Here is a 15,446-nt window from a genome sequence, read left to right on the forward strand (position 1 = left end):
ACGCCACAGGTTTCTTTAGCTTTGCAGTTTCGTACGAGATGCCGCCAGAAACAACAGAAACATAGCCGTTTCGATTTCACAAACTCCCAGCGCTGTTTAACGTTCAATGCTCGAAAGTCGACACATTCCGACAGTCGGTGCGTGCCTCCACATTTTGGGCATGTAGTCTTCTCTGATTCTCCATGATGCTGTCGCTGTTGAGTCTCCTCATTGTTGTCGCTAACACTGTGCACAAACAACCTTTCTTTTGAAGCTTTGGCTGAGGTTGTTCGTCCGACATCATACGGAGTTACCATACTGGCACACATTGCCACATTGAAAAGCCAATTGTCGAATGTGGCCATGTTGACGCTTTGATTCGCCAATCGGTGTCGACCCCAGTCCAACTTCATACTGCTCGGCATCTTTGCGACCAATTCGTTCAACAAGACAGGATCATGCAAAAGTCATGAAGACCCAATGCAGACATAGTTGCGCAGTAATTTTGGACAGCAAGGGCTAGTCGAATGACGGAGTCCAAATTATCTGCCTTTATCGCTGGCTCGTCTCTCAATTTTCCTTGTAACGCGGCGTGTACTATTTCTGGTCGGCCATACAGCATTCTCAATGTTCCAATTGCATACGGCACTGTATCTGGCACCATCAATTTTCCGCGTACCGCTTCCAGTGCCTGGCCCTTAAGACACTTCTGTAAGCGTATAAGATTTTCCTCGTTACTGAATCCACATCTTTCCGTCGACTGCTCATAATTGCTAATGAACAGCAGCCATTCGTCAGGCTTTCCAGTGAAAGTAGGTAGATCTCGGCTGATGACATGTCGTGCACTGATTTGAGCGGCCGTCAAAGGCCCACTCTAGCCAATGAATTGGCAGCGTGCATGTCATTTGGTTGTTGGAGATTACTGGGCAATCCCATTGATCCCGGCTGTGGCAATCCATTGATTATACCACCCATCGCTGCTGCAGTGTTCGCTTGATATGGCATTGTCAATCCTCCACGAGATGAATCCATATGGAGCTTGTTGACCACCGTGCCATATCCCGAACTATCGAAGTACATTTGTGTGTTTGCCGGTTTATGCTGGATAGGAGTTGATGAACTCGACGATGTGCTGATTCCATATGACGAAGATGAGCGGCCTATATTTGCTGCTCCATTGCGCTCAAAACCCGCGACAGCTGCCTGCACATTAACGGCTTCATGTAAACCATTGGCAGGTCCAATTGGATCTTGAGGAGCAGCTCCATCTAATTGCTGACCATCACTCGTCATCTCTTTTCCAGGCACGTGTTCCTCCCGATTTGCCATAGTCGTAGTTGAGGTTATGTCACGACTCCAGTTGCAAACTTTCAAAGTGCTCCACACACAATATATGTATCTCCAAAAACTGATATTATTCCAGATTCAGACTGAATGTTTCCGATGAGACTGATTTATTCAGAATGAGACTGAATATTTCAGAATGTTGGCACCGGATCCGTGCCTTGGTTGGTGTGCCGTTGCTCGTACTTCGAGCAATCCACTACTCGAAAACAACAACTTGTAGTGGATCAATATTTGCTGAAATCTTTATTATTTTCATTATATTTCGTACATTTCAATATAATTTCATAATTTTACTTACATTCGTGCTCTGCGCACACCTTCAAATCCCTATTTAATTGTTAACAATTATTTGCCTCTGCTTGGGCTCAAATACAAATTCAAATTAAATCACGCTGCCGAAATTTGCAGCTGCATTGCTACTTCTAGCGAACGTAACGGTGAAATTCCAATGCACAAAAGAGAATCACCGATTACAAATGCCCAGTAGGAAATGCGCTGGCAAAGCCCCAGTAGAAAATTTAGTTCGCCCGCCAACATCTACCTTTTTTGTTTCAGCTGTTGATCGATCCCAGAATGACGTCACAAAATGCTGATATCCACCTAATGGAGAAGAAAAAATACTAAAAGTAACTCTAAATTATATTTAATATTGTTTAGTTTTAATATTTTATATTATATATACATATATTTTATTTTATATTTTATAAGACTAGCACTTTTTAGATTTCAATAAAATTACAAAAAGAATGCAATAAAATAAATTTAACACGCATCCTAAAAGTATGCAACAATTTAACCACTATTACACTATTTTTAATTTCCATAAAGTGGCAAAAGTATGTCAGAAAAATATTTTAATCCACATCCTAAAAGTATGCAACACTTTGACGCCAATAAAGCCAACAAATATTCAATTTCAATAAAATAGCAAAAAGAGTGCAATGAAATAATTTAAACAGACGTCCTAAAAGTATGCAACATTATTAATCAAACTGATTTTTTAACGACGCAGTAAAAGTATGCCACAAAAATTGTTGTTCAAAGTATGCTGCAAAAATTCCCACATCTTTTTATTAATGCCCCCTAAAAGTATGCAATGTGGCACATCCATAAATGTACGAAACGCGTTTAGAAAATAAGCTATATCTCGGCCATATCCTGTCGTATTTTCAAAGGACATGTTTTGCTAGGATCACAAGGACCATCTCCATCGATCTGCATCAAAAAAACATGGGGTCATCTAAGAATCCAACACTTGTAATTTTTTGGTCCGAGGGCCAAAGAAAACTGGTTGAATTCGCGAATTCCAGGATATCTCGAGAACTACAAGGACGATTTGAATGTCCTTTGGCAGGATGGTAGGTCTCATCAGTATCTTTCATTTGACACAGGACTCGAAAGGATCAGACAGGATACGGCCGAGATATACGCTATTTTCTGTATTCAAAAAAGTCCTTGCATCTCGGCTCCTTGAAGGATATTCGTCCTTTTGATGGTGTCAATCGGTTTGTATTTATTAGAGTTATCCTTGTGCCAAACGACATCCCGATCGTCCTTCAAATGGCCGAGATACGGCAGATTTTCCAAGATTTTGCTATTTTTTCTAGGGGTCCCCCTTGAAAAAATTTGAAATTCTTTTTCATAAGAGATCCTTAAAATCCTTGAATGTCAATCGATAGTCCTCGTTACTCTGATCACAAAAAGGTATGTCCTTACCAGATCCTTAAGGAATTGACCGAGTTATGGCCAAAAAACGAATATTGTATGCGCATTATTCGTTTTTTATTGCATACTTTTATGGGCACGAATACAATGTTTCTTAGCCAATACAAAATCAGCTATAACTCGGCCATATCCTTGCGCATTTTTACAGGATATGTTTTGCTAGGATCGCAAGGATCAACTCTATCGATTGGCATCAAAAAAATATGGGGTCATCTAAGAATCCAACACTTGTAATTTTTTCATCCGCGGCTCATGAAGAAAAGGTAAATTTAGCAAAGTGCAGGATATCTCGAAAACTACAAGGACGATTTGAATATCCTTTGGCAGGATGGTAGGCCTCATCAATGGCTCTCATTTGACACAGGACTCGAAAGGATCGGACAGGATACGGCCGAGATATACGCTATTTTCTGTATTCAAAAAAAGTCCTTGTAACTTTGTTGTCTCAAGGACATTCGTCCTTTTGATTATGCCAATCAGTTTCTATCGATAAGAGATATCCTTGTGCCAAAGGACATCCCGATCGGCCTTCAAATGGCCAAGATACGGCGGATTTTACGAGATTTTACCAAATTTTCTATGCCTACCCCTTGAAAAAAATTGAGGTGATTTTTTCTGAAAGATCCTTAAAATCCTTGAATGCCAATCGATAGCAAGTGTCATCCTGAGCAGAAAAAGGTATGTCCTTGTCAGATCCTTCAAGATTTGGACAAGTTATGCCTAAAAAACGAATGTTGTAAAATCAATTTTCGTTTTCATTGCATACTTTTAGGTAGAACAATGCAAACTATTTAAACTAAATGAAAATTACTCAAACTTCTCCATATCCTGCCGCATTTTCAAAGGACACATATTGCTAGGATTGGAGAGGCCAACTCTATCGATTGGTAATAAAAAAAGTATGGGGTTATCTTAAAATGCAAGGCTTGTTATTTTACAGTCCGAAAGCTCACTGAAACAAATTAGTTCTTGTAACACAGTTACTTTAATTACATTCGTCCTTCTTAATAAGGTTTGTACTGATAAGAGCTATCCTTGTGCTAAAGGATAGTAAGCTATATAAGCATATAAGTAGCGGGCAGTAAACCTGTGAGATATTGATTACTGATATTTCATACGAAAAAATAACCGCCTTTACTTTTTGTATTATTGCTTTCTGCTGATTAATGTTCTCCTGGTATTTCACTTAATTATTTGCCACTTTTTTACCAGTTCACGACAACTAAAATTGTGCAACAACAACCACTATCGATAGTCCTACGCTATATTTTGACCTTTTATTTTAATTGAATACTTACCTTTCTTACCTTTTCCTATTATATTATTAAGTGTCCATGCTTTTTATTAAGTCTTTAAATAAAACAAAAAAGTTTGCTTGTTTATTTTGTATTTTGTTTATTAAATTTTAAGTATAAACTCTTAAACTAGAATGGAATGTAAGATTATATTAGGTTGGCCAAAAAGTCTTGCGGTATTTTTATTGAATTTTCAATTGTTCATAAAATTGGTTAGAATAATGCGATTTAAGTCAAATATGCGCCGTTTTGTTCAATGACGAGTTCCCAACGAGATGCCAACTTCATAATGCCCCTCTTATAGAAGCTCGCTTTTCTATTGGCAAAAAAGCTCGGAGAGCCAATTTTCACAGGACTCTCTTGTGGCCAATTTCCGACTACCAAGGTCGTTCGCCATGGACAGAAATAGGTGGTAATCACTTGGTGCGAGATCCGGACTATACGGTGGATGCAATAGAACCTCCCATCCGAACTCCCGGAGCTTCTGGCGCGTCACCAAAGATGTGTGTGGTCTGGCGTTGTCCTGATGGAAGACAATTCGGCCTCTGTTGACCAAAGATGGCCTCTTCTGCTTGAGTGCTGCATTCAAGCGGTCCAGTTGTTGGCAGTACAGGTCCGAATTGAGCGTTTGGCCATAGGAGAGCAGCTCATAGTGGATGATTCCCTGCCAATCCCACCAAACACACAGAAGAACCTTCCTGGCCGTCAATCCAAGCTTGGCCACCGTCTGGGCAGCTTCACCGCTTTTCGACCACGACCGTTTGCGCTTCACGTTATCGTAAGTGATCCACTTTTCATCGCCAGTCACAATCCGCTTCAAAAACGGGTCGATTTTGTTGCGATTCAGAAGCGATTCGCATGCATCCATACGGCCAAAAATGTTTTTTTGCGTCAAGTCGTGTGGCACCCATACATCTAGCTTTTTTTTTAATCCAAGCTTCTTCAAATGGTTTAAAACGGTTTGATGACTCATGGCAAGCTCTTGGCCGATGCTACGGGTGCTACTATGCCGATCTCTTTCGATCAATTCGGCGATTTTATCGCAATTTTCGACGACAGGCCTTCCGGACCGTGGCGCATCTTCGACCACCTCCGCACCAGAACGAAAACGTTGAAACCATCGTTGTGCGGTGGAAATGGAAACTGTATCGGGTCCATAAACTGCACAAATTTTATTGGCAGCATGAGTTGCATTTTTGCCTTTATCGTAGTAGTACTGTAAAATATGCCGTATTTTCTCTTTATTTTGCTCCATGTTTGTGACGTTATAACTCACGAACGACTCAAGACAAACAACAATAAATCAAACACGTGTTAGCGCGGGAAAAGAGCTTTCCAAAAAGGTATCGCATGAACCGATTCGATAAATAGAACTAGAACTACGCGCTTGCAAAGACACCTATCGGAAATACCGCAAGACTTTTTGGCCAACCTAATATTTAAGTTTTACAAATAAAAGGGAAACGATATCTATCTTACTTTAATAAATAAGTGAAGATCTGTTGGCAATGCTTAAACACTTATCAAAAATAAAAGCAAGTGATGATTTCTTCGCTTAATTTAACAAGTCTTGAAGCTTAAAAAGAATGCAAAGAATAAGAAGAATAACATATGAAGAACCTGTGTCGGTTGCCTGTCATGTGAGTAGCTTTTTTTATCGAAGCTGCTTCTGCTGCTGGTTTTTGGCTGAAATGCTTAGTTAGAGCAGCGTCTGGGTGCGCCATTTTGAATTTGTAACAACATGCGCACTCAGGACAATTTGCATTTCCGGTTGCCAATGGCTAGATTGGCTGCCTGCATTCAGCTTGGTGCATTCCTTTATCCCGTGCATTGCGGCACAATGCAGCACAGCAGTTTTTAGTTATCTGCGCTTGGGGGACTTCAATTCAGTTTTGAGCTTGGCGAGACTTTAAAGAGACAACAAATGCAAACACACACAGAAACTAAATGCAAAACAATGCACTGAAGCTGAACGTGCAACAACAAGCAACAAAACAATGCAACAGCACTGACAACAACAACAACAACAACAACGAAGAGTAAAGCAAACAACAACATTTGCTGGCAGTTTATAATTGAACTGTGTGCCGCTCGAGCGGATCGAATGGTTCCGTTGGACGTTCGTCCGTTGGTTGTTCATTGCACGAATGCCTTGGAAAATAACAAAAATTCAACTTAATTTTCAAGCAGCATGCAAAATGCAGTACACAACAGAGGACAGAGGACAACATACAAGTATCATCTACATGCATTAACAACACCCTCAAGCCAACAACTGACAATTGCGACAATTTCAGCTGTACTCTGAGCCTGGGCTCAGTCTCATGTTCTCATGACTCTCAGAGAGAGAGAGAGCGAGTGCATCAATAAAATGTAGCTACCCATAAGCTGGGCCCACACTGCGTATGCTTGATATGTGCTAGGTGTGTCTTGCTTCCTCTCTCTCTCTCTCGCTTTCTCGCTTGCTTGCACTCTGTGTGTTCATAGTATAAACCGATGCATTGCCTGCTTTACTATACCCTGTAAATGTTGCTACTTTGGAGGGTATATTTACATGTTGCTTGCAATGACTAAAAATTAATATTATTGCTCTGTAAGTTTAATATTATTTCTATCTATTGCTATTCTCATTGCTCTGTAAGTTGGTCCACATTTTACAGCGTATCTTTCAGTCTATTTCAACACCTTTTAGCTGCCTTTTGTCACTGCGTTGTTCACAATGGACACTAACTAACTGCAGACTCTGATTTGAATGTAATGGCTTTGGTTTTTCAGCCTTCCAGCCTCCCTTCTCTCTCTCTCTCTCTCTCTCTCTGTCGCCACAGTGGCACTTTTCGCTTTGACCGACTCCAATTGGTGCCCAAAATAACAATTTGTGGCTTGCACCCACACACAGAGACACACACATACACATGCGTAGTTATCAAATGGAATCAGACCTCAATCAGTTTTTCTTGCTTTGACTTTGGGTTTCTCTGAACACACACGCAACACCCAAAACCCAATCCCAATCCCAATCGCACTCGCTTTTAACTGTTTCCAGTTGCTGTTGGCCTTTATGGCTGCTTATTGGTTTCTGCTTTTGCAGGTGAAAACACAAACTTTATGAGCTTGTTATTGTTGCTGTAGTTGTCGTCGTCGTCGTCGTCGTCGTGGACAACACGACACGCCTTTTGTGCTGCCATAAACATTCTTTTTATTATACTTGCTGCTCGTTAGAGTCGCACTACTTGCGACTTGCTGTGAAGAAAGCCTGAGAAAGGGGAGCTCAACTTCTAATTGGAAGTTCTAAATTTGATTGTTTGGCTTTTAAGCTTCAATTGTTTGCGGTTAAAATGGTCATAAATATTGGGTAGTATTTATTTGCCGCCTGACCCATGGCCAATCAATAGTCAGCAACAGCAACAGCAGTATTATAAAAAAGAGAAACCCGTTTACGAGCTCGTTGCCAGTTGACACAATGAGTCCCACGGGAGGCTTAGCATTAAGTGCTTAAGAGAGAGAGAGAGAGGAAATTGGCCAGTACTTTAATGATAAGCAACAAAAAAAGGATCGAAATATATGAGCTGGCATTTCCTTGTGACTTTAAATCGATTGCAAATGCATAAATATATACCCCAAATAGTTGTGTATTTTATTTGTGTGCAGATTGCGCATACGCCACGTTAACCGACAATCAGCAAATGGAAGTCAAGATTTCAAGACCGCAACAGCAGTTAACAAAAATGTTTGAAATTTTCGATTCTGGTTTCGGTTTCGGCAAATGTAAATCATTGACCTCTTATTAAAAACTTTGTGCACCCCACAAATTATCTCTCTCGAGTGCGAACTTTGCAAACTTTTCCAGTGAACCACAATGGCCCTGACTCTGCCGCTTTTGCCATTGCCATGGCCTTTACTACCTCGCTGGCTAGGCACGCTTTTAGCTATTAGCGTACAAAAAGTCAACATTTAATACACAGAGAGAGAACAGCGAACACTTCAAACAAATCTGAGAAAACTTTTCAATTTGTAGGCTGGCCCCGAAAAAAACGAAAAAAGAAAAAAAGAAAGAAACTTGCCAGCCGGATGTTGCGTTTGATTTCTTGCGTTCGAGCTAAAAAATTTACACAGCCACTTGGACTTCCGGCTGCCTGCCTGCCTGGCACATTCAAATGCTTTGGATTTCGTGGCGCAGACAAATTCTGTTTGCCCAAGTGTAATTTCTTAAGTAAAAGGTAAACACTTTTAGCGGCTACGTTTGCCGCAGCCGCAACTGTAAACTGTAAACTGTAAATGTAGCTGCCAAAGCTGCCAACTTGAGCGCAATGCAAATGACAGTGGTTGGCAGTTCCCTTTCTTTCTCTTCCCCAAAAGTGGCAGCAGCTAAGCCACATCACTTGCAGCCTACGCTTTCTTCTTCTTCTGCCAACAACAACTCTCTCACACACTCAGAGTTGCCAAGTGTATTTGCAGTTCAATTTGTGCTCTGCAACGGAAATGGCAAATAAAAAGAACACATTTTTGCAGATTTACAGATTTTGCCCAGCACAAGGCGAACTTCGGAGAACTGCGAATGCGAAATGTGAAATGTGAATCACATTACAACAATGCATTTGTGTGTGTGCGTGTGTGTGTGTGTGTGTGTGTGGCGGGGGCTCTTAACCGCACATTGTATGCCAAAATGTGTCGTAATGTGCAATCCCATCGATAGCCATAACACGTAACACGCAATACTCGGCGTATACGTAATACGCAAACATTAATGTTGCCTCGCGTTCGCGCTCTCTCTTTGTACTTTTGGCAACTTGTGAAATATAAACTTTAAGGCAGCTGCTGAAACGAATAACGATTACGATTGTGAAGGCAATTGTGGCACTAAAACTACGCAATGAATACATCATGTGGTAAAGGAGATTGACACTAAATGAAGACTCAGAAAATTCAACAGAGGTGGCTAATACTTGACTTTTAAGTTGTATTCTTATTACACTAAATGAAGAAACAGATGGTTGTATTGAAGTAGATTGAGAAGAGCTAGAAATTGCTTGAGATTTAAGTAGAAATGATTTTCGCAATTTTAAATAATCATATTCCATAAAAATCAGTTTTAAATCGTTTTACAGTAATCAATTAATACTTGATTTGCTTATTAAAGTCGCACTTTAAATAAATAAGTCAATATTTATATTTATACTCTTTGAACTCTTCATATCTGATTTCTATATACCATTTTAAACCAATGAAAAATCTATCTTGATTTCTAAAATTGTTAGCCAAACAAATTTGAAAAAATTATTTACATTTTGTTCTCAAACTTTTCATATTATTGAATATGTAAATATCTTAATTTTTAGCCAAGGTCTCTTTTTCAAAAGTATTCCTCATATTGTTGCAAATATTTGTGCCATATAAATAGCAAACCAGATTTATTTAAATACGCTTAATATAATATTTAAATAAATACGCCGTGTTGTGTTCACTTTACTCGTAATATGTGTGAGAAAATATGTGTGGCTGCAAGTCGTTGTAAATTTCATGACAATCTCTACTAATGTATTCAGTTTCTGCAGGTGTCTCTTTCTTTCCGAGCTATTTATGCTCTGATCAAAAATGTTTACATTGTAAGCTGAACTGCAAACAGCAACGATGACAACAGCAACAGCAATAAGAGAGACAGAGTGAAAGAGATTTTCGAGACTCGAACTCATGCATAGAGGTTTATTTTGTGTGCCTTACTTAAATATACAACATTCAATGAATTTTCAATTAACTTTGATTGGCACTTTTCCTTACACACTTCACTGGCTATCTGTCTGTCTGTCTGTCTTTCTCTCTGTCTGACTGTCTAGATGGTTGGATGGCAGGCAGAGTCTCAATAAATGGCCTGGCTGTGGTTCTCGATTCTCCATTTGGGACATGTTTCAAATGATAGACTTTTGCACTTGGGACTTTATGCTAAAATCGAATGAGCAGACGGAAGCCATGCAACAACAATAACAACAACAACAACTCTTGAGGAAATTTAAACAGGCCAAAAACAACAATTTTGGATTTATTATTTCAGCTGGTGAATCAACAGCAACATGACAAGCCAAACGCAAGTCAAGTCAACAAACAAACACACACAAAGAGTGAAAGAGACAGAGAGAGAGAGAGAGAGGGAGCGACGTCTGGCAACAAAAATGTTGCAATAAATCAGATTACATATCAAAAATTAATACGACAATATCAGGTAACAGCATCAGGCAAATAATGACTTTTCTCGTCATGCCAGACGATGCAAAGTGCAAATTGCACACAAACTATTTACAATGTAAGCAGTTTAATGAATTTTACATTATTTCAAGGAAATGCCTCAACATACCCTGCTGTGAATAAGGAGTGTTGATTGGGAGTTTTCATTGATTTAATTTGCATTAGCAGAATCATTCTTCAACCAGAATTATTCTTCAGGTCTGACTATTGATGAAGTTCTACACAACGATGAGCAAGCAGTTTAAATGAGCAAGCAGATCACGCGAGCAAGCAGTTCACATGAGCAAGCAGATCACATGAGCAGTCAGTTCGCGTGAGCAAGCAGTTAAAATGAACAGGCATCTATGCACTTAGGTCCAGCAGTCCACTTTTCTTGGCATTAACACATTTTTTAAAAGTTAATATATCATCGAAGTTTTGATCGCATTCTAAAATAAACAGACTGATCATCTATGTTGCATACCAAAATTTTGCATAGATGGCGCCACTTTTGAGAAATCAGCTGTTAAAGTAAGCTGTTCGTCAACAGGCTTCAGGTTTATTTGAACTAAGCGAGTGAAAATTAACGAGCTGTAGAGAGTACTAGAGAAAGACAATCGTTAACTAAGAAGCAAAGACGATTGATACTTGAACGAACAGACAGTGTGAAGTCGGATAGTCAACCCCCAAAAGAAGTTTCAATGTAATTTGATTTATAATTTATGTAAACTTGGGGTTGACTCCCGAAATGTAAAGATAGTTCAATAGATAACCATTGATTATTTAATGTATGGAAAATTGAGAATATGTGTAAAGTACAGTTTGATTAACATAAATACTATTTAATAAATACCTTCCGGCAACTGATTTTTCTGCCCCTTCTGTTATACTTTTGACGACTGATGAGTGGTGTTCAAATTCTCAGAACTACTTCTAACGACTGATGATCTATTACTGGCGACTGATGATATCGACAGCTTTATCGACTTTCTAATGCTAATGCCGAAACCGATTGGGTCTACCGACTAGCCTCCACATCTGTTTCAAACATATATACCATATTTGATTGATTTTTATAAATAACTCCACATTACTTATCACTTCACATTCGATTGATTTATTTGCATATTAATCTTGGATAATTGAGGTTGTAGTATTCAGAGAATAGCACAATTGAAGCCCAACTATTATGATTTAATCTGCTTAAGATCAACGCACAAGAGCACGAATGCAGCCTTGATGCCATTTTGCAGTCACTCGAATTTTTTACGCTTCAAGTTCACAGCGCATGCAATAAAAAAGCACGCACACAAATGCCAACAATCAAAATGCAAAGCTGTTAATAGAAAAACATATATATATATGTATATGGAGTATGGGGAGAAATGTTGGGGGGAGAAAAGCGAAATGCAGGGCACAAAGCGACAACAACAACAACGAGAGTGAGAGAGAGAGAGAGAGAAGCGGGGAAAAAAGGCTTATTAAAAGCGCATAAAAGAAAACGGCACGTTTACAAAGCAGACGCATAGAGGCCAAAACAAACTAGTACACACACTCACACACACACACACACCTCCACACATAACTACATGGTCACACATATGACCCTTAATACCCTCCCCCCCCCCTCCCCGCACTTTAAGCCCCACAGCCACAGCTTGCATGAAGCACTCGGGCGCATAAATCCGCGCTAAATGAGTTTAACACTTGGCTTAATAGTTTGGTTTTATGAAAAGCACAAAAAAAAAAACACAAAAACAAGAAGCAAAAGAGAACGAGAACGAGAATGGGAACGAGAACGAGAACAACAAAAATATGGAAAGCGAGTGAGTGAGTGAGAAAAAGAAAACGAGAATGTTGAGCGAAACGTCATGGGAAAAAATGTTCCATAGCATACTTTTATGCGCAATAGAAAACTTGCAAATCGCTTTTTGTTTTCATTGCAGGCACAACTGCAAGAGGAAGGGAGAAAGAGTGAGAGAGAGAGAGAGAGAGGCAGGCAGTCGAACGAAGCCTTTGAGCATTTAGCTTGGCTTAGTTTGTGTGCAGTTTTGTTTTTATTTCTATTAGCAAACCAGTTGGCCGACTGGCTAAATGAAAAACTGCAGAGAGAGAAAGGGAGAGAGAGTGCTGGGAAATGCCACAGCAGCAGCATCGATGTGGGAAATGGCAAGAGGAGTGGATGGGGGAAAATGTTTTTCAATGAACGAGGCACAAATTTGCTGTGGCCAAGGCAAATCGCTGTTAGTTAAATGTTACAACAGCAGCATACTCATTTTAAATATTAAATTTCAGCAAACATTCTTATAGGTGTGATACATGTATGTGTGTGTGTGTGTGTGTGTGCAGCATGTGGCATGCAGCAGTTAATATTTTACAAGCATTTTACTTTCAACATAATTACAGGTGGAAGAAAACCTTCAGCTACCCGCTTCCACTTTGAAAAACTATTTGCGCATAGACGCACACACACATACACACAAGCAAGAAGACACACACACACACACATATACATACATTATTTAGTATAGCACTTGGACAACATTAATGTGTATAGCTGTTGCTGTTGGTGTTGCTGCTGTTGAGTGCTGTGGCTACTAGACCAAAAAGCGGATGCACCTCACGAGCACACAAAACACAGACACAGACAGCAGCAGCAGGCACTAACACTAGCTCACTCTCACACACACACACTCTCTCTCTCTCTCTAACACTCTCTCTAGATAGTCAGCAGCTTGCGGCACCTGCTGTGCATATTTCTCAGCTAATACATATATAATTTTTCACCGCTTTTACACATTTTTTCCCTCACGCTATTTTATTGCTAGTATGTGTATGTATTTATGTATGTGTGTGTGCGCTCAGCGTGTGTTTGTTTTTAATATTGTTTGCCTTAGCTACTTTATGGCTAAGTGCAGCTGCAATACGCATTCTTAAACACAGCAAAACAGAACAACTTGCCACCAACAACCAACCGATGACAGCGTGCAAAATGTTCATTGTTTTTCTTAAGGCTTACTTCCTTTCCCCCTCTACCTCCCCATCCTCTTTTTACTTTTTCGCGTTGCACTTTTTCTTCGTGGCTATCACAAATATTATTCATACAAAGAGCGCAGGCAAAGCTTTCTTTTTTCACAACCAGCCATAAAGCAGCTTATGCAGCTGAAAACATAAAACTCTTATAAATGTCCGCAAATATTATAAAGTATTATGCACATCGCATATGAATTAAGTGGCATTTCCTATTGCAAATGGTTTGTAAAGAAATAGCCTTGAAATTTATTTCTATAACTAAAGTGGTATAAAAGGTCAGATACAAATTATTTTCTGTAACTAAATCAAAACTTTTCTTGCAATTGTTGTTGACCCTTTGCATTTAGATATTAAATTATTCAACATATCGTATCCAATGTCATTTTCTTGTATAGAACAATGCTTCCTTCTAGATAAATGTCGCTGCAAAGTTTTCATTGACTTTGTATTCTCGCAAGTGAAAAAGCAACATAAAGTTTACCAGCTGCCGCAAGGCATTAAAAATTCAACAACAACTACAAAATGCAACTGCACATGAAAGCAGAAATTCTGCGTTGAAATTGCGCTTCGATTTCTCAGATAAAGTAACTAATGCGACTAATTTAATGAAACTTTAGAATTGACAAAATCAGAATGGAAACAAATTGCAATTTTGAATACTCTACATAGAAGAGTATTGCAGCAATGTGTTCATTATCTCTGACTTCCTCATTCTGCAGATCCAAGATATACAAAAATCAAATGCACTTCAACATTTAAAATAAGACTTTTAAAATATTATATATAAACGAGAAGTAAAAAGAATAGCTAATAATATATTTAATACTCTGCAATCTACACAGAACAGAATTATTGCAAAAGAGAACTAAATGACTCTTCGACACCACAAATTACGCTTTATAATAAATATATAGTAAAAATTTTGAAAAAGAATTGTGAAATAAATAAATTTTTGAAATACAAGAATTTGATTTGCCTTTTGGAATTGTTAACTATATTTTTTATGTTCAAGAACTTCCCATATTCCTCCTTTATTGTTACTTGGAACAACCGACAAAACATTTGACTTCTCTTCCTCTGTCTCTCCTCTCAACTTGTCTCCATTTTTTGCCAATGCGTGTTTATATTTGTCATGCGTGTGTGTGCGTGTGCTTGTATGTTAAATCTTAACAGCTAACAATTAAGTCGCATCATAACGAACGTTTTGCGTAAATTTAAAAACTTTTTAATGCCACACACTTGCGGGCTTTTTGAACTTCGCTTCACTGCCAGAGATAAGCGGCTTCAAAAGTTTCTCCATATACAAACTACGACCACGAAAGCGAATGCGAATGCGAATACGAATACGAACTGCAATAACTACAACCATAAATGGAGAAAGGGCAAAGCGAAGCAACCAAACTACAGATGCAATTAATTTCTGGCCAACATTTTGTGGCCCATCCAGCTTGACTCCTGCTTGAACTGAAGACCATAAAACGTGCCTGACTGCTATCATTATGGCTCATCTTATGCCATTTAAATAATCACAACTTAACTAGCCAACTAACCAACTAAACACACTCAGCAAACCGAGAGCTGAGCATTGCATACCTCACTCAGTTGTGCAGTTTAGTCTTTGCCGCCTGCAGGCAGCTCTCATAAACATTTTGCAAAATTATATTTATTCAGCTTGATATTAAACTCTTCTTTATCTGCTGCCTTCGGCTACGAATTCGTCTCGCTTGCTAATAGTTAATTGTTGTTCGCATGATCTTGCTCTATCTTAATCACTTTATTTTTTGCAGGCAACACAATACACAAAACTGAATTGCCAGCAATAATAAGTAATGATCCGCTAGCGTAAGGCAT

At 39.0% G+C, this 15,446-nt stretch overlaps 1 protein-coding gene across 1 annotated transcript; it reads right to left on the reverse strand.

Moving 5' to 3' along the window:
- Positions 1 to 840: 840 nt before the first annotated feature.
- LOC132798171 (uncharacterized) lies at positions 841 to 1,851 on the reverse strand. The gene is made up of 2 exons (XM_060809925.1): positions 1,625 to 1,851; positions 841 to 1,567 (listed from the first exon to the last, which is right to left on the reverse strand). The coding sequence occupies exon 2, from the start codon at positions 1,306 to 1,308 to the stop codon at positions 841 to 843; it is 468 nt and encodes a 155-aa protein (XP_060665908.1). The 5' UTR covers positions 1,309 to 1,567; positions 1,625 to 1,851.
- Positions 1,852 to 15,446: the final 13,595 nt, after the last annotated feature.

Source organism: Drosophila nasuta, chromosome 2L, assembly GCF_023558535.2.
Source record: "Drosophila nasuta strain 15112-1781.00 chromosome 2L, ASM2355853v1, whole genome shotgun sequence".
Classification (NCBI taxonomy): Eukaryota; Metazoa; Arthropoda; class Insecta; order Diptera; family Drosophilidae; genus Drosophila; species Drosophila nasuta.

Coding starts and splice junctions, on each gene's coding strand:
- LOC132798171 (XM_060809925.1), bottom strand. CDS start 1,308: ATGGCAAATCGGGAGGAACACGTGCCTGGAAAAGAGATGACGAGTGAT.